This window comes from Pleurodeles waltl, chromosome 7, assembly GCF_031143425.1.
Source record: "Pleurodeles waltl isolate 20211129_DDA chromosome 7, aPleWal1.hap1.20221129, whole genome shotgun sequence".
Classification (NCBI taxonomy): domain Eukaryota; kingdom Metazoa; phylum Chordata; class Amphibia; order Caudata; family Salamandridae; genus Pleurodeles; species Pleurodeles waltl.
The window spans coordinates 347,296,652-347,315,653 of NC_090446.1; the positions used below are offsets into that span (position 1 = coordinate 347,296,652).

At 45.3% G+C, this 19,002-nt stretch overlaps 1 protein-coding gene across 1 annotated transcript; it reads right to left on the reverse strand.

Annotated features, from left to right (window-relative positions):
• Positions 1-17,661: 17,661 nt before the first annotated feature.
• LOC138246876 (integumentary mucin A.1-like) lies at positions 17,662-18,237 on the reverse strand. The gene has a single exon (XM_069201627.1). The coding sequence runs from the start codon at positions 18,235-18,237 to the stop codon at positions 17,662-17,664; it is 576 nt and encodes a 191-aa protein (XP_069057728.1).
• Between the last annotated feature and the right edge of the window lie 765 nt (positions 18,238-19,002).

Sequence of the window (19,002 nt, forward strand, 5' to 3'; positions counted from 1 at the left end):
AGATGAGCCTACATCTCATTCAGCCCCTAAGATCGTCAACCAGCATTTCACGTATTTGATCCCAGAATGGCACAAGTGCGGTCCAACACTATAACTTCTTGTAGAAACATTCTCGGTACACCAAATTCTTCACCAATATGACAAGGATCTGAATGTTATTATGCTATGCTTTTAGTACCTATATCTAAACGTAGTGATAATGTAGGAGCACATTCAGGCAAATGCAGCAATGATTTTAAAAATATGTTCTCAACACAGGAGACTCTTAACACATTGTTACAGCTTCATAATTTTGCACCAGAGACAGCTGTTCTCACGGTTACTCTATATATTTCCAGCGCTGGTAAAACCGATCTAGTGCTTGTGGCTTTAACAAATTTTAACACTGCAGATGAAGAGTGTTGAAGAGCTGCTGAGCTCTAGGAACTTTGCAGTGACCAACACATGGAATTAGAAAGCTTGATCCCAAAAACTCAAAGTGCAGGGCTATTTCTATCACTAGCTCACCCACGGTCAAGAAGCTCCTCTGCAATCTATATGTGCAGCATCCTGTGGTGAGCTGACCTAGAGCAGGTCACTGCCGATCAGTGTACGCTAGGCCACACTCGCAGTGCTGCATGTAAAATTAGACACACCCAGTGATAGAGTAGGGTGGAGAACCCTGTGCAGTTTTTCCCCCAATTATTTATAGCCTCTGCCATGCTTGGCCAGAGGATGTGTTAGGTGTGCATTCAAGGGAAAAGCAATGATGAGGGGATATGCACTCAAGAGCTGAGTGGGTCATTATATCCCTCCCCAACTTGGCATTATTGTTTATTCAGTAGTGATACATTCAAAGTCTCTGTGTCTGACTTGTGTTGGGTTTGGCCGGGGACCATATCACTGGTGACAAGAATTACTTGTGTCTTCCTGGGTGTCAGGATGGCCGTCAGATCTCTGTTCCGTGCTGCCTCGCTCAAGGGTAGGGTCTTTGGGTGCTGGTTCACCAGGTTCCTGTTCATCAAATGATTGAACGGTAGGTCCCAAGTGGTGTCATCAAGCTCCGGAGTGGTTTTGGGGGATTCAAAAATGTTGCCTTGCGGAACCACAAGATGTTTCGGGTCACTTGCCAGCCACGGTGAGGACTGTCCGTACCTCAGGTTCAAAAGGTGTCCGGAACTTTCATCCAGGTCTCCAGTCCCTGATGATCATGGAATCTCCAGGATTTAGTTGTAGTGCGACTGCATGCCTCATCTTTCTGGCTAGGGTACTGTTTCCCAAATCTCTCACTTGAGGCTCTCTTGGGGGGTTAAGGAGGGGGCAGCCACCCTGGAAACGTTGGTATGGTGTTGCATATTTCTCCATTCAAAGTTGGTGCTAACCCACATCTATGTCTGACACCTTTGTTAATTAGGCTGTTGTCAGTTAAATTACCGTTCTTAGCCATTTGACCTCTACACAGGTGTTAGTGTGGAGTCAGATGAGTATATTCAAAACACATTCCAGAAAACCCATGTCTTTTAGAGCTGCCCATAATCTCTACCTTGGATCATGTTGAATGCTATTGTGAAATCAATGTATGCCATCTTTGCCCTGGCGCAGTGTCATTTGATCTATTTTCCTCAAGAAGCTAAATTGGTGCAAATGGGTTGTCCTGAGATTTGTTTTCGTGCTGGTGCAGAGTTTCTGTAAAACATATCAACAGTACTTCATAGAGGTAATAAATATGTTTCTTTTGCTTGTGGATGGTGCAGCAGTAATATAATACTGAACATTAATAGGCAGAAGCCCTTGAATCAGTAAGGGCTGTGTGACATGGGAGGGTTTTATTTTGTTTAGAAAAGGGGACTTAAAATATACTGATTGTAAAGTACAATTCAGCTTCAGTTCAAACTAGTGTGCAAAAGGTTAAACGTCTGGCAAAAGAATTTAAAGTAAAACACCTCAGCCAAAGCTGGCTCTACAATCTTGACTGCCCCTGGGGCCTCGACAAGTCCTTGCTGATCAAAGTAATCACTAGTCCTCAGCCCTCAGGCAGATCTCGCAAAACCTGTTGAGCAGGCATGGGTTCGTCCAGCCCTGAGAAGAGCAGCATCAGACCACATGTCAGATCCAATAGACAGGGTAGGGAGGAGGAGGAGGCAAGCAACAGAAAAAGAACGCGAGGGAAGGCAAGCTGGAGGCTTTCTAAAAAAAAAAAAAAAATCAGGGTTACTCACAGGGGCATAAAAAGCCTGCAGGATGTAGTGCCAATTCGATGAAAGGGTACTTTTAAGGTGTCCCGTACACTTAGAAGTTTGGCAATACATATGCATTAGTTATCTTATGTTTTAAAACGTGATTTATAATTTCATCATGATCTCTATGCTGCCCCACCCGAAGCGCTGACTAACTTGAAATGACTTTGTATGGTAGTACAAAAAATGGTGATTTGCACATGTTCCCCAAGGCAACAATCTGTCTAACCTCAAGAAAGAGATTTTACATAGAGTGAATAAATCTGATATGCCGCAACTACTATTAGAATGAGGAATCGTTGTTTGTGGGAAGAATTATTCTAAGTGTTATTCTTCTGTGTTACCTACAATAATACCCGGTTGGATCGTTTAGTAGTCTGGCTGCATACAGACATTGTTTTTTATGAAAGGGCTAGATTTAAACTGAATTTAGAAAGGGATGATAGTGACAAGCATAGAGAAGACAACAGTAACTAAACTCTTAAGCAACAAAAAATGCAGGCTTCCCTACCAAAGTCACTTTGATGAAATTAGGGACTAATTTAGGGGCATATTTATACTCCATCTGCGCCTTATGTGCATCAAAAATGTTGACGCACATTCAGCGCAAACCTTGCCCCATATTTAAACTTTGACGCCCGAGCCCGCGGACGTCAAAATCCCTCCAAGTGCGTCATTTTCTGGATGCAGGAAACCGCCTTGCGTTAATGATATGCAAGGTAGGCGTTCCCGTCCAAAAAATGACACAAATACCCATGCGCCGTATTTATGCTACCGCGCAAAAATCCCGCACAGCCGGGAGGCGGAGTCGGAAAATGATACACAGCCCGATTTGCATAAAAAATTAACGCCTCGGTCAGGGCAGGCGTTAAAATGGGGCAAACACACCTGTATTTAATGAAACCACACAGAAGCAACAGCAGAGCAGCAAAAGGAAGACATGGAGGTGCTTCTCATCCAGGGTGCACGCAGACGCAGAGCACAGGAACAAGAACAGCAGCTTCCACAACACCATCAGGGACCCCAAAGGCAACGCAGAAGGCAGGAGAGGATAATCCGCACCTGGACCACCCTTCATGGCCTCAGGGAACATGACATCATATAGAGGTACAGGTTGAACTGGCAAGCCATTCAGCAGCTGTTGCGCAACATTGAGCCACAGTTGGCACCCAGCTTGCAGACACCCGCACCATCCCACCAGAAACCAAGCTGCTAGCTGTACTACACATGTTGGCAAGGGCTCCTTTAAAACCACAGGCGCCCTGGTTGCTGGGATCTCACAGCCATCATTCTCTGCCTTCCTGCCCAAGGTACTGGATGCCATCATCACACTCACACCCCGCCACATCTGCTTCCCAAACACACAGCAGAAGCAGCAGGAGACCAAACAGGGGTTTTACCTCATTAATGGATTTCCACACGTCCTTGGTGCCATTGACTGCACACATGTACGCCTTGTGCCACCTGCTGCATCTGAACATCTATACCGCAACAGGAAGCACACACACTCCATCAATGTGCAGGCCATTGTGGATCACCAGGGATTGATCACCAACATCATAGCAAAGTATCCTGGGAGTGTACATGATTCATTCATCTTCCGTCACTGTACCACCAATCAACACTGCCAGGATGGACGATATGGCAATGGACTACTTGTTGGTAAGTACAGAAACCTACTTATATACACACTGCACAGCAACCCTCTAGGACAAACAACACATACACCACGACAGCGACATGTGAACAGGAACACACTGAGGTTGTGACACCGCTAGGCATGTTTGATATCCTCACCCGATGGGAGACACACCTAGGGACAAAGTACCATTCCAAATAAAAACTGATGCCACTCCACAGAAACAAGGGGAAAATGTAAGACAACACAATGACAAACACATGGTGCCAACTGGCATGACATCTGGGAAGATAAAACTCCAATAACACATCAATAACACCTAAACAAACACCCTTCCAGCCAATACGTACTGTGTAAGGGGTGTGGAATGTAATTTGCTGCAGGCCAAACACCGTGACTCACATAGCATTATGATGACTATAATAAACGTCACATGCAATCATTGAGCCCATTGTAATATCTCACATCACTCCTGCTCTCACATTGCCCACTACCAAGAGGGAAGTGGACTGTGTGAAGAACATTGATGCTACTATATGGAAGGTGCACATTCTTACACATACGCATTGTGACAAATTAACACACACACAACAGATGTACTACCATACGGACTTTCTGAAACTCAAACCGACAACCTCACAACCAAGTTAGTCAGCTGAACTAGACCATGCGCAGTAGTCTAGGTAGACGTTACAACCTGAGTCAACTTGCCAAGGGCAGAGAAATAGGTCTGCAGTGAACTTGCCACACATGTGAAATTAGTGTACAGTCAAATGTTAAGAAGTCAATGATCACAACATAAGGAGAAGTTTGGCTAATTGTCACCTTGCAAAATGTAAGCGTCTCACTGATGTTTAAATTAATCCATTGCATATGTCTAAATGTATGGGATGTCCAGGGTACATAGATGCAAACGTGTTACCACCACTGTCAAATTGAATCTGTGTATGAAGCTATCATCTCACCCCCAGTTAAGACACAGGGACACCTGTATCACAAGTCACAATGCTAGGGAGTACACACTGTACTGCAACTCCCAAAATATAATGCTGAAAACCGGTCAGCAGCCAAACACTCGTTCAGCCACGGAAACAACCCAATGCTAATGGTACATCCTAGAAGCCTAGGAATCAACACAATGACACAAAAGAGTCACAGACAACACAAGACAACTACTACCATGCAAGGTGATATTAATGGGGCAAGCTACATCAACATGATCTCAATCATTTTCTCTTTCAGCTGATCAGGGGTATGGGATCCAGCCATGGATTATGACACCATTTGGCAGCCCAAGCACTGCAGCAGAGCGTGCCTACAATGAGGCACATAGGAGGTCACGCACCATAGTCGAGAGGACCGTTGGCATCCTGAAGTCGACATTCAGGTGCCTCAACATCACTGGTGGCAGCCTCCTATACTCAGCAGAAATGGTCTGCAAGATCATTTTAACATGTGCCATCCTGCACAACATTTGTGTAAGAAGGAACATTCCCCTATTAGAACCAGAGACACAAATGCCTGAAGAGGAGGAAGAGGAGGATGCTGGCCATCAACATGAGGGGGACCAACCAAACACAGCTGCAGGATTGCGTAGGCGCCAAAATATTGTCAACAATTTCTTTTGAATCAACTCACCATCACCACTGTATCAACATATGTAAATAAACACCTAAAATAATCATCATATCATGGTCTGGGTAATCATTTTTGCTCACCTTTATCTCTAACTATCAGAATAAGAGTGTAGCCTCATGGAGCATTGCTGATATACCGATCAGGACACAGAAATTTCCAAAGCAATTGTGATGTGTATTATTCAACAGTCACATTCAGACACACTGTAAATGACATATATCCTGTACATTTCACCTTTGAAGTGCAATAGCAGAGGACCACACCTATTTCACACATACATGTTGGCAACATGATTCATTGCAGCATATGGCACACAACTAAGACACCATCAGTCAATGATGGAACAAAATGCATCATACATGAGGCAGGGCATTTATGTATGACCACACCCTTGACAGCAGTAACTGTTGCATCACCTATCTTTTCAAGGACCATGTGTGACTAGAATTTCATATAAGCAGAACATACAGAGCACAAGTGCCACACCTATGACAAGCATTTCGCAAATGACATGCCATGTACATGTCAGCCCATGTCCTAAGTCCTGAAACACCCATGTTCCCGGTCTCACCCCACCCGTCTTAAGAGGTCCCTGGAATGGTAATATGTGTACCCGGATAGTCCCTCCTCTACACACATACAGACTAACAATATTAATCCAGTGTGCTTCACCCTTTAGTATGGTATGCCATAGTCATTGTACATCTGTCTGCATGGATGTCAGGTTAAATAATGCACTGGCTTGTAGTCTCTAAGCCCTGTTCTCACCTGTAGTTTGCTTCCCATGTGAAAAGTACTGTTGGCCATTTGAACTCAAATCTCACCTACAGGACTTGTGAGAAACTGATGCAGCACACACCTGTGAGCACCTCCATGCAAACCAGCCATTTGAACATGCACTGCCCTTGCAGATGCTTCGAACAGCATAGAAGCTGTAATTTTTTCAATTACACTGTTATGCATTGCTAGAAAAATAAGCTGTGTAACACAGCCCTTGGGTTTATGTGTCACCTTCCAAAACACATGACAAACACAGTTTTCCATGTCAACTGTCTTGTTCTTCCTCCGACCAGTTTTAGTCAGACTACTGAGTATGTACCTTGTGAAATTGCTGGATCCTGATTGACGCTGCATCCTGTCAGCCTGACTGGCACCTGTCTGTGCATTACCCTAAAGGTTCCTTGTGGCTACATATGTATCATACTTGCTTTCCCAACCCTCACATTTCTCCTGGGGTATTTTGTCAGGTGGTTCTTCAGTGCATACTCAAATAAGTTATTTAGCATAATCTGCTTATATATCATACCATAATTGGGAATTTGTCTCCAAATACCTAAATCATGGCCTATTCCTTGGCTGGGTCTCATGTATGCATGAGCAACAAAGTGTGACAGTGGACCCTGGCCGTATGCAGGGATTGGGTATGGTGCCTCCAGCAGAACCAACAACATCAGATAAGGTGCATGAAAAGTCCACACATGTTAGGACCCTGACAGTTCACACGCTGATTCACATTGCTGATAACATATTGATGGGCCGTGCGTGGTGAGTAGCTGCAAGATTAATCAACACAGAGGCTATGATGTTCCCAGATGCAGTGGGAACTTTACATGCCAACCTGTGTACAAATGTTGTAATGACACCTGCCGGTACAAGACTCCTGAGATATGATCTCACTCAGCACACCAAGATTGCCCTGTTGACAGTCCCATAATACGTCTGCAGTGACAGGGTGGGACCATCCCCATGTGGGTTCTCAAATCCTCATTGCCTTTACTTCCATTGATTTCAGAAGGATACTCAGTAGATACAGGACTCATGACTAGACCTGGACGTAACTGTGACAACATAGACCCCTAAAAATATACAGGATTAACATTGGCACACACACACATGAACCAGACACCTCTGTGCAATTGATCACTGGAAATATGTGGCCACGTGCTGCTTGGTCTGCTGCTCCGCCACTGCCACAGGAGAGTTGTGGCTCTGTCATATGACCCCAACTGTGGGGTGATATTACAAATGTGGTTCACCTTTGGCTCTCTGTGTCAATAACACGGTACCCTTTTAGTCTGTACATGTGCCTGACTCATGGTGGGTTCACCAACAAGTGCCTAGGAAGCAGTATCCAAAATTCCAGGACATGTGATGGCCAAGTTTTGGACCATTGACATGAACAAGCATCTGCTATCTATCCGGTGCATGCTTTGTCACTTGTGGTGTTTATGTTACCCAAAAACTAGAAAGTGCACACAGCAGATGTTGCTATATGTATGACTAACACATGTCCTCTCTCATTTCCACACTGACTTGCATCTGAGGGTTGGACACATTGACTCCACATTCATACAAGCTTATTTGCAATAATGCATTTTGTGATGCTCACACAGTGGGTCAACAACAATATTAGTAGCCAATGCACACACATTGAGCAATAGGCATTGAGGTATTGTACTTATGTGCGTCACCTTGCTATCCTCTCCTGACGCCAAACATGCCCAATTTGTGCAATACATATATGCAGGCCACACGTTTGGCCAGCTATTGCGTCAGTCGAGAGTGAAAATCCTGTACATGAAGTAGTGGATTATGGTCTGCAGTAGTATGATGTGTCACATGTGCCCATACACCGTCATGACCAAAACGGGTGCAATCAGCCTATCTGAGTATTGTCACAACTGTAATATTACATTTAAAGGGTAAAATGACCCAAACCCAGTTAATGCCTGAAATTTTGCCGCATGCGTGTCAAAAAATGAAGCAAATGCGTCAAAAAATGACGCTTATGGCCGAAAAACGACGCATAATGCCCTGAAATAACCATTGCCCCTGAGCTGTATCTTCCACACTGTACCTCAGAAAATTGGTTAAGTGTAAAACTATTTCCAAACATATGGATGCGGGCTCAAATCTACTCCTGTACGTCAAAAAAATGACGCGCAGACTGTATGCGTCTAAATATTTTGACGCATGACGATAAAAACGCCCACCATTTTAGACAGGAAGTGATGTAATAGGATATCCTGTTTACAGAATATGTATAGTGGGTGTACTTTCACTTCCACCTTGCAGTCTGTGATATTTCCTGACTGTGTGGCTGTGTCTCAATTTGTCTCTGTATATTTAGTGAATTTGTCTCCTGTGAGGTCTTTTTATTGTCTTTTTGTGATTAACAACTTGTTGTAGTATCCTGTCTGAGTGTTTTTTGTGCTCATTTGGAGTTTTAAAGCACTGTCTTTGTTTTGTTGGGAGTCTGTTGTGGGTAGTGTTAGTTTGGGTATAGTTGGGCTGTGTTAGTTGTTTATTAGAATTTTTTCTGTTCTACTTTCCCCCTATTCTCCTTTGTTCCCCTTTATCCCCTATTTCTCTTTTGCTACAAATATATTGGGTAGGCCTTGTCTTGGCAGGATGGGAGAGGAGGAGCTGGGTGGATTCATATGGCTGGTGTGCCATTTCCTACCCCTAATGATTGAGGCAGGTGGACGTGTGATACAGGGGTATCACACTGAGGCACGGAGGCTCCGGTGGGCAAAGGTTTTGCATCATCTGCAACGGATTCATAAGAAACCCAGAAACGAGCACCAGCTGAAGCACCTCTGGGCTGACCTTGTCTCCAGGGAGCAAGATCTGCTGGACCACCTGGGGATTGTGATTGGTGGCCCTGTTGGCGAGTACAAATCCTGTTAATGTGCACGTTTGAATGCTCTGTAGTGACATCAGATGATTTTTACAATATCTGCCGGCAATGTTGTTGAGTGTGTGGAATGCTACTGAAACATACAGGGTCACATATCTACTTTGTTAAGGACCACAATTGCTAGCTGTTAGGAAGCAAGAGCTCCACAAACTTACTGAATACATTTGCATTATGTAAGTTAGTGCCGCCTTTGTGTCAAACAGCAACACAAATCAGGAGCCAATTATGTATAGATTTAGGCCACAGTTGCCTGTGAGGAATAAACATTTCCAAATCATTACCATCATTTGTTGACGCAACAGCTAGACTGACTTTCTAAACACAACATGAGTCTGAAAATGAGTGCAGGCTTCACGTCAATTGATGATAGCAATGTGGCCCGAACATATGTCTCATGTGTGTCTGGTGAGTGTGTAAGGAAACCTATCATGGGAATTCCAAAAATCTTAGGGATTATTGTGCCCCTCCTTCATTTCGGATACATGCCTGATCTGGATTTGCACACATAGGGAACAAGTTCTAGCTGCGCTCAGCTAACATCTTAGACTGGTATTTGGAGTTTGTAGTGCCACATTTTGATTAGGGATGGCTTGCCAAAGGTATGCACAAGGGTTCATATCTCTATGGTTGGTGCAAATCATCATAGCTGGGCCACATCAAATGAAGAAACTGTAACAACATGAGGGCTAACAACTTGTCCCTGCCCCTCTTCACATTGTAACTTTGTGTCATAAATTTGTCATGGTCACAATGGCTGGTTGACTGGTAATTCAGTCCTCACGGAAAGTGGCTTTGGATGTCTCACATGGATACACATGATGAGACAAAAACACTCCATTATTATGTCTGCTCACTAATGAAGGAGCATGTTTGCCAACACATGATAGTTAGGGCCACTGCATGTGTGCAGACATGTGTGTATCACTCACTGGAGACCCACGGTATGTACATGTTAGCCATGCTATGTAGGATGCAGTATCATCATGTCTGAGAGGCTTTACTTTCTGATGTAATCTTACACATAGTATTTGTCTTTGGAAGTGTTGTACAGTGCACACACATTGAGCACATTTCGCCCTTCCATGCCTTACAGGTGGATCGGCATCCTACACTGTTGGCGAGGTGGCTCGATTCGAGGACCCAGACAACTCCAGTATGTGTTGATGTGTTTGTTATGTGTTGTGTTTGCTGGTGATGTGTGATGGACTCCTGTGTGTTGGACACATAGCAATGTGTGATGTGCTGGCCAATCATTTGTTTTGTTCCATGAGTGGAATATCATTTTATCACCACCTTTGAGTTGGCCAATCCTTATCCTATTGTCTTATTTAGGTATTCTAGGTCAGTCCTGTAGGCACAGCAATGTGAATAGGGATGAGTCATGTGGATACAACTTGAATCAGAAAGAGTCGCACTGGACCAAATTAGTGAAGTAGTCAGCCAGTCAGACCCAAATTCTCCCAGAATGGGGCTGCCAAATGTTTACCCACAGACTTCTGCTTCCCAATTCACTAATGTATTTATTAAACTGTAGGTTAAACTTCCTAGCAGCATGTAGCTCCACATGTAGTGCTGCGAGTATGTGGCACTTGCGTGCAATGGCCTAGGTGTGCATGCAACTCATGGCCAGGGGTGTTCTTGCATCTCTCTGCTTGTTGTAAGTCATGGCTTACTGGTAGTAAATGATGTGGACTAAGGTCTGCATTTCCAAACATGAGTGGCGATGGATTGGTCAAGGGTTAGCTGTCTCCTATTTGGAGATCCTCCTTACGTGTGGTGTGTGTGCTGAGCCAAACACATGTCCAGCTTTCCTAAGCTTCCTGGGTGTCCTTGTTGTTAGAAATTATTAGTTGTTAGTCCACCCCCCCTCAGACACAGGCATAGGTTTGTGAATAGTGTACTAGGACTGTTGATACAAGTTTGGTACACAGACATGTAAATCAGTGAATCACTTGTCTGAACCTAGTATACGCACTCATGTTTAGCACATGCTTACTATACTGGCAAGTCCATTTACAGCTCGCAGATCATGAGGCCCTAGATTTCCATCCTTTACAATGACATTTATAGCCATGGCTGTGGTGGAGGATGTGCAGCATGATTGTTAGCTGACAACTGGCAGAACAATGATGCCAAAATCATGGCTGTTGTTACCCATCTTGTAGGGTCTGGATGTGCTATGTGTGATAGGACCTTTGTAGGCTGGCATGCCATGTACTTCCTCAGGGACAATCAATGATCTGTATGATGATATGAGCTGTTACAAGTACATTAAATGTATTGTCTGATTTACTTCTTGTGCCATTTCACACAATGCAGTACCTAATGTTAGATGTTCTATTTGTCTTAACAGTTGCAAATATGACTCCCATCCAGGTCAGGGAGTTTCAACGGTGGGCAATGAGGTACCAACACATACTTCAAGTCGAGTCTGGGTACCGCAACATTGCCCGCAGATATCGCCATGAACGAGCCTCTGGAGCCTGGAGGGCATTTGCACAAGGCGACCCTTCTTTGCCTACCACAATCACCACCAGCACCACCACCACTACCACTCAGGTGGCACCACCAGCAGCTGGGACCATTGCGGGACCATCCACAGCAACTGCTCCTAGCCCAAGCACAGCACCACCTGCAGGGCAGCCCACAGCCATGGAGACAACACGGGCCCATACTTCCTCGGCTGGCACCCAGACCACCCCTGCTGCAGCCATTGACCCTGCTGCTTTTGGACCAATGGAACGGAAATTGGACTGTGTCCTTAAGAAGATGAGCAGACTGCGGCAGGAGGTGCGACAGGTCAACCGGCGGGTGCGTTCCATCAAGAGGACCCTCTGGAGGGCCAACCTGTAGACTATGAGACAGACATGATTCCCTCCCCTCCCTCATCTTTCCTGGTTCTTATACTTTGTAGGTTCAGGGGGCTTAGTGTTAGGTTAGTATAGGCTGTTAGTTTAGTTAGTGTTAATGGGTGGGGGGTCCTGAATATTTCTACTGTTTATTTTTAAGTGTGTCGAAGGGTGGGTGGGGGCAAATGTTGGGGTTCTTGTGTTTTTACAAAATAAAAAAAATAAAAACATTATTTATATTTGCTTAGTATAGGATAGTATGTGTTTAGATTAGTATCTGTCATCCTAATGTGTCCCGTCTCATAAGGGTGGTGGGGGGATGATGTTTAGAACGTTTCGTTAAATGTGATAAGTAAGTTTAGCTGAGGTTTGTTAGGGACAGTTGTGGGTAATGAGTAGTTAGAGTAGATTAGGGTAGGTAAGGCTTTTCCGCGAGTTTTCACTTCTGTTTTTACTGTTTAATAAATATGTAGGTAACCCTTTACAGTATGTGTCACATGCTTGTAGATCAGGGCCTTGGCATGAGTGCACAGTGTTCCTTTTGTATTACATGTTGTGTCCTGTGCTGCAAACAAGTCACAACTGAGCTGTAACATTTGTAGCTACCCCAAAGCTACTTAGCTAAGATTCGGCCATTCATTGCAACCACCAATCACAGTTACTATGGATCCCAAAGTGTTTTTTTTCCGTAATGTATGTTTTCAATGTCACATACTGTGCTTCAAGATTTAGGATTGGGTACACTGTGTTATGTTTGACTGCAGTCTCATGTCCAAGGAAACCCTTATAACGTGAGTGGTAGTAAGCTCTCTTGTAATATAATGTACATAACTCACATAGATCATATGTTACACTGTTCAGCATGTTTACTTATTTGGATGTAAACTCATACACCTCCATTCATGCTGTTTGGTGAGTGTTCGCTTATATTTGTGGGCAATGTTACATATGTTAGTTTTGCATTGAAGCAACATTTTGAAGGCACTATTTTCTGGTTTTGACATCCCTTGAGGAAGTGTTAATCTGTCCAACACAGCATTATGGTGTATAGTTTCTCTTTTCCTTAGAAATTACCATCAGGAAGGGTAGAGTATGGTAGAATCCAGGCTACTGTGCATAGTTATCAGCCCACATCATTTCAGGACAGTTGTATTGACAATCTATGATATTTGACAGGAGGCAAAATTCAGGGATCTACTGCACAGTTGATGTGTCACATTACACAGAGACAAAGTGGTTGTGTAAGTGCTATTTATTGAAAAGTGCTGTAGTGCTATGTGTACATTGTCCATGATTGTGAGTCCATTATAGTGACATCTTCCATTGTGATCCTACACAAGTGCAAAAGGACATGTCATTGGACATGCTGTGGTGAAGTGTCAGACAGTGCAGAGGGACATGACTTGCCAATGAGTTAGTGAGAGACAATCACTGGGCAGGCTGACAAGATAGACAGTGATTTGCAGAACAGTGCTTAAGGAGAGTTGTTGCAAGACTGGCATGTTACAAAGCGCAGGATCTTGGTAACAGGTGGCCATGTGGCAGGGACCAGTGCATCCGGGTACTTTTACGTGTGAAGGTGATCTGTTCATGGTCTTCATCTTCTGATGTGTGTGTTGCCTCCTCTACCCTTGGTGGTGGTGGTTGTGAAGGGGCAACACACACCTCAGTGTGTGTAGATGTGGAGTCAGACATCCCGGTAGCTGCTACCTGTGAGGTTCTTAAGGGCAGTACTGCTGCAAGGAGGATCTGCTGGTTCTTAAGAATAGCAGCCACATCACGATGGTAGGCAGCCAGGTCAGCCTTGAGGGGTTCAATGTTGCATTTGTGCACACGTTGACAGGATTGCTGTTGTGGGTGTTGGGTCAACTGTATTACAGCTGTGCTGATTTCCTTCAGCCTTTTTTACACTTCCTGCAAGATAGTTGTTTGCCCTTGCATAGCTGCTGCCTGTTCTTCAGTTGACATCATGCACAAACGCACCCCCTCTAGGCTGGCTGCCATAGTTTGCATCCCCACCCACACCTCCTTGGCCAGCTCCTGCTGTACTCTGACTACAGTTCTCTCAAAGCTGGTGCCAGTGTCGTCAGAGTCCTCAGCTGTATTGGAGCTGGCAGGTCGTACAATTGTGGTGGTGGGTGGATCCTCTGCGATGGCTGCTGTATCTGTGCTCCTCCTCGTGACTGAAGGTGGGGTCTGGAGGGTTCCAAGGACCTCTTGGAGGGCCTGGTGGCTGGTGTTTGTCAGCTCCTCATCCATGTCATCAGGGTAGTCCTGGACAGGCATATCCGCAGGAGATCTATCGTCCTCTGCAATGAAATACAGTACAATTAGTGTGTCTGTGTTGTGGCATTTGTGATGTGACATGCCTGCCTTGTGATGCTTTTCACATTGTGATCTTGGTTCCTGTTCATTGCTCCTGTCTTTCAGATGGGCATTCTCCCAGGCCTATGCCCCACCTGCATGTCACATGTATCGTGGTCAGTTTGTGGACTTGTCAGCATCATCTCCTCTAGGTGTTGGTTCTGGCCAAATAGTGATTTGCCACCTTCTTGTCCTACTCAACCCTCTGTCTACTTTCATTCTCATGGTGAGGCCTTTCACTGGCTGGGTGTTCTGATGGCACTAGCAGCACACTTAACAATCTGGACCTGCCCCAGTCTCTGATCTTTCACATCCACCTATATGTAGTTGAAATGTAGCGTATACTATGTATAGCATTGTTATGGCACAATATGGATGCCAGCATTGGTAATGTGTACTGCTGATATTGGGGAATGTGTCGTACATTGGATTTCCCTGATAGTCGTAGCAGTGTCCTATTTCCTCTTCTGACTGTGCAGGTGTATTTCAGTGACAGTTACATGTGTCCTCCCCCTCAATGCTGTTGTCTGAGCAGTATGACATTTGAGATGTACCATTGTGACCCAGGCACAGGATGGACCCTGACATATGTAGCATGGGTGTGACATTAGTGCTGTGTACCTCCTAATGTTGATGACATTGGCTGATGTTTGCGGCAATTATGGGCATTCACATTTGACAAGACTGGAGCATTTGCCTTGTTTCAGGGCATTGTTAACGTTGTCATCCTAAACCCTCTAATTTGGGTGTGAATGATCCATGGTGACGTTACTGCCATTGGCTACTTGATCAGCACACACAGCAGAGGTGGTAGTGGCAAATGTTGTCAATGGTATATTCTAGTTGTGGGTATGGCTAGAGAATGTTAATTGGGCCCTAGTTAATGTAGGGAGTATAGTGGCTGACTTGTGACGGGATGTCAGTTTGACGTTGTGCCCTTCCCTCCTGGCGTGGCTTTACCTTTGCAACATCGTTGGCATGGCAGCATACCCCCATGGAAAGGTTGTTGGTGTTGTGTAATGGTGTGCCCCAGGTTTTCTCAGAACGGGCCATGCCCCGTGCCATGTCCCTTTACCCATGCCACTCCATGTATATGATGACTTACATGCATTGTGTAGTAGGTATTCCCGCCCCAGTTGCAGTTAACGTTAGTGCATTTTAATTCCCCATTCGACTTACCCTGCATGTGCGTTGTCTCCTGGTAGTCTACGCTGTCCTTTCCTTGAATCCCTGTGACGATCTTCTCAGGGATGATGTCTGCCACCATCTCCTCCATGTGGTCCAGGGCCTCCTGTGGTGCTGGACTCCCACCTCCATTCTGCAGTGCTGCCTTTCTGTTCCTGGCCATCTTTTCCTTGGTTCTGCGCTTGCAGTCATTGCAGCGTTTCTTGCACTCGATGACTGTTCTGCGTACTTCTGCCACACTGTTAATCTTTTCAACAATTTGTTGCCATATTGCCTCTCTCCTACTGATTGTCAACTTTGAGGTGACAAACAGTTGGGGCTGGTGTTCCGTCACCTCTTTAACCAGAATTTCCTGCTCCTCTGCACTGAAGCGACACTTTCTTTTCTTCTTCTCCCTGTCATGGGTCTTGTGTGGGTCCTCCTGGCTGGTTCCTGGTCTGTTGTCATCTTCCTGGGGTCTGTACAGGCATTTGGGATCCATTTTGGCTCTCCTCTGCACAAATGGCTGTGTTTGAGGCGAGTTTTGACGCTATTGCGTCAAAAAACGCTGCATATCCGGTTTGCGGTGTCGTAAATCGTCTCACAGTCATTTTCGCCGCGTTAACGTTGGATTCACTTACGACGTGACGCTGTGGTGTGCGTCAAAGGAAATGACTCACACCTGTGGTTTACGCCGCCGTGCATCAAAGTATAAATTTGACGCCCGCACGGCGCACAGAAATGGTGTTAGCCGGCAGTAATATTATTTGACGCAAAACTGCGTTGGCGCAGTTTTGCATCAAAAAGTATCAATATGGGCCTTAGTGTTTGATGGACCGGGTATACCATTACAAAGGTGACAGAGGACCCTGTCTGCCATACTTTCGGCCCATCTGCCTGATTTAGAGACAAATGACAGTAAACTCTCCATTGGCAGATCCCCAATTGACTCCATCAATGAAAAGCTTACTTCGGCAGTTTGATGGATTAGTGTAGGAGCCTTCAGAGTAAAGCCATCACAACTGGCTATTTACAGCAGACATTGTGATGTGTTTTTGTGTCCATCAGTGCCAGGAGAATCCTGGTGGTGAGTTACAGCAAATAACAAAACAACAATGACCCCTGCAACCTGGAGTAGAAACTCTCAAGGTGTGGGCAGTGGCCTAACAAACTTGGAGGAGGCCCCCCTGCAAAGAACCCCTGGAGGGGGCCACCCCTCCAAACTCACTCAGGCCAGATGCTGTAGCTCAACCCCGCACTTTATGGGTTGCGGGGGTCTCTGGTGTGGGATGTCATTTTTTTTTTCAGAAACAAATTCCCACTTTGGCAGCTTGGCTCTGAAGAACAAAAAAAGTTAAAAGATTTGTGAACTATCATCAAAATTGATGGCAGCCGTCCATAAAACCTTTTATACCTGCCATGGTGATGGTTAATTTCAAGGTACAGAGATGAACAATCCCATGAGGTACTTTCCACTAGTTTCTATGTGTGCAGCAGAATGTAACATGCATAGAAAGACAAAGTAATGAGGAGAAATACAAATTTCTCCTCATTACACCTCCGCTGGGGAAGGTATAGCTTTTTGATTTAGGTTCACAAGTCTTTGTAAATCTGGGATTATGCCAAAATTCATGGATGGATGGATGAGAACACCATCGCTCCACAGGAAAGCCCACACTCCACCATGGAATGCCTTCTCAGTGTAGGGTAACACAAAGCAGAGAGATGTGCTGTCACGCATTACTCTGGATTTATTTGGACACAGCCATGATGTGACTGCTGGGCAAAGGCAAACTATGTACAAGTCATGTTTATATTTATCTTTTCCTAACACCAATGGCCATACCGCTTTGGTCACTGCTACTGCAGTGCAGTTGTTGTTGCTGCTGTGTTGGTGGTGGTCATGGCAGCTTTTGTGACAGTGCTGGTGACAGCTGTTGCTCTTCTGAGGTGGCAATGGCCATTCCAGAGCTTCTGTCTGTTATTATTGTCAATGCTGTGGTTGTAACTGGGATCAATCATGAAGACTCTGGTTACTGATGGAGTCTCTGTTGCTTACAGTTGTTGTCACTGCCATGATGGGAGTTGTGGTTACTGCTGTGTCACTGTTGTTGCTGCAGCTGTGGTAACAGCTGTTATAAATGCCGCTATTGCTCCTTTGGTGTCTACCACTGTGGGTGATGTGGTTGCTGCTGTAGTGTCTGCTGAGGTTGCAACTATGCCTTCTGCTGTTGTGGCAGTTATGGGCCCTACTGTGCAAGCAGCTGTTGTTGTTGCCTTTGACCTTGATGTGTTGAAAACGGTTGTCGCTGCTCTCTCGTCTGTGGTGAAAGCTGTGTTCTTTGAAGTGTAGCCTCTTGTCCTTTTCATCTCAGTCGTTGGGTTGACTACTCTGGTCCATTCTGCAGCTGTGGTGGAAGCAGTCATCACTGCTGTGGTACCTCCTGTGCTTGCAACCATTATTGCATCATCTGGTACTACTGTTGTGGTGACTGTCACAGCTATTGTTTCTGCTGTCGTAGACAATATTGTTGCTGTTCCTGCCATGGTGTCAGGTGTGGTCATTACTGTGATCCTATTTGTGATTGCAACTGCGATCACTGCTGCTGTCCCTATTGCAGTGACATCTACAGTCACCTCTGTGATCTTTCCTGTCCTTACTATCATCGACGCTGTTAAAGTCCCAGTTGTGCTTGCAACAGTTGATTATTCTCTGGGGGGAATGGGCTGACCAAAATCCTCTTCATGAATGGTACTTTTTGTTCAATATACATGTTCTGATAAAACAGCCAAAATTATTTTTAACAAAACTAGCAACTAAAAATGATCAGTTGCCATAAAGTAGTTGTAAAGTGGCTAACCAACAGTCAAATGCATTTGTGTCAACTCATTTTCTCCTTTATCTGATTGCAGGGACGTGTGCTCGCCAAGTCAGGGGATTTGTATAGCATGGCTAATCACCCATGAGGGGCTCAAGGCACTGGGGGAAGGAAGAGGGGACGAAGGATCAGTCAAAGAGCCAGGTCTTGAGGTCCTTCCTGAACTGAGACAGGGTGGGCGATTGCCTGAGGTGCAAGGGGAGGGTGTTCCAGATCTTGCTTGGCAATGAAGTGGGAGAAGGATCTTCCTCCAGCTGTGGTTTTCCGGATGCGGGGGACCTTGGTGAGGGCCTGCTGGGCGGGGCAGAGTTGTCTGGAGGGAGTGTAGAAGGTGAGTCTGTGGTTGAGGTAGGCTGGTCCGGTGTCGTGTAGGGCCTTGTAGGCGTGGGTCAGGAGCTTAAAGGTGATTCTCTTATCGATTGGCAACCAGTGTAGGTCTCTTAGGAGGGTGGAGATGTGGCTGTGTCGTGGGGCATTCTTAATGAGCCGGGCAGAGCCTTTTTGGATTCGTTGTAGTCTTCTCTGGGTCTTGGCAGTGGTTCCGGCATAGAGA

Excerpts from the sequence above, each read along its gene's own strand:
- LOC138246876 (XM_069201627.1), bottom strand. The coding sequence starts at position 18,237 with ATGATAGTAAGGACAGGAAAGATCACAGAGGTGACTGTAGATGTCACT.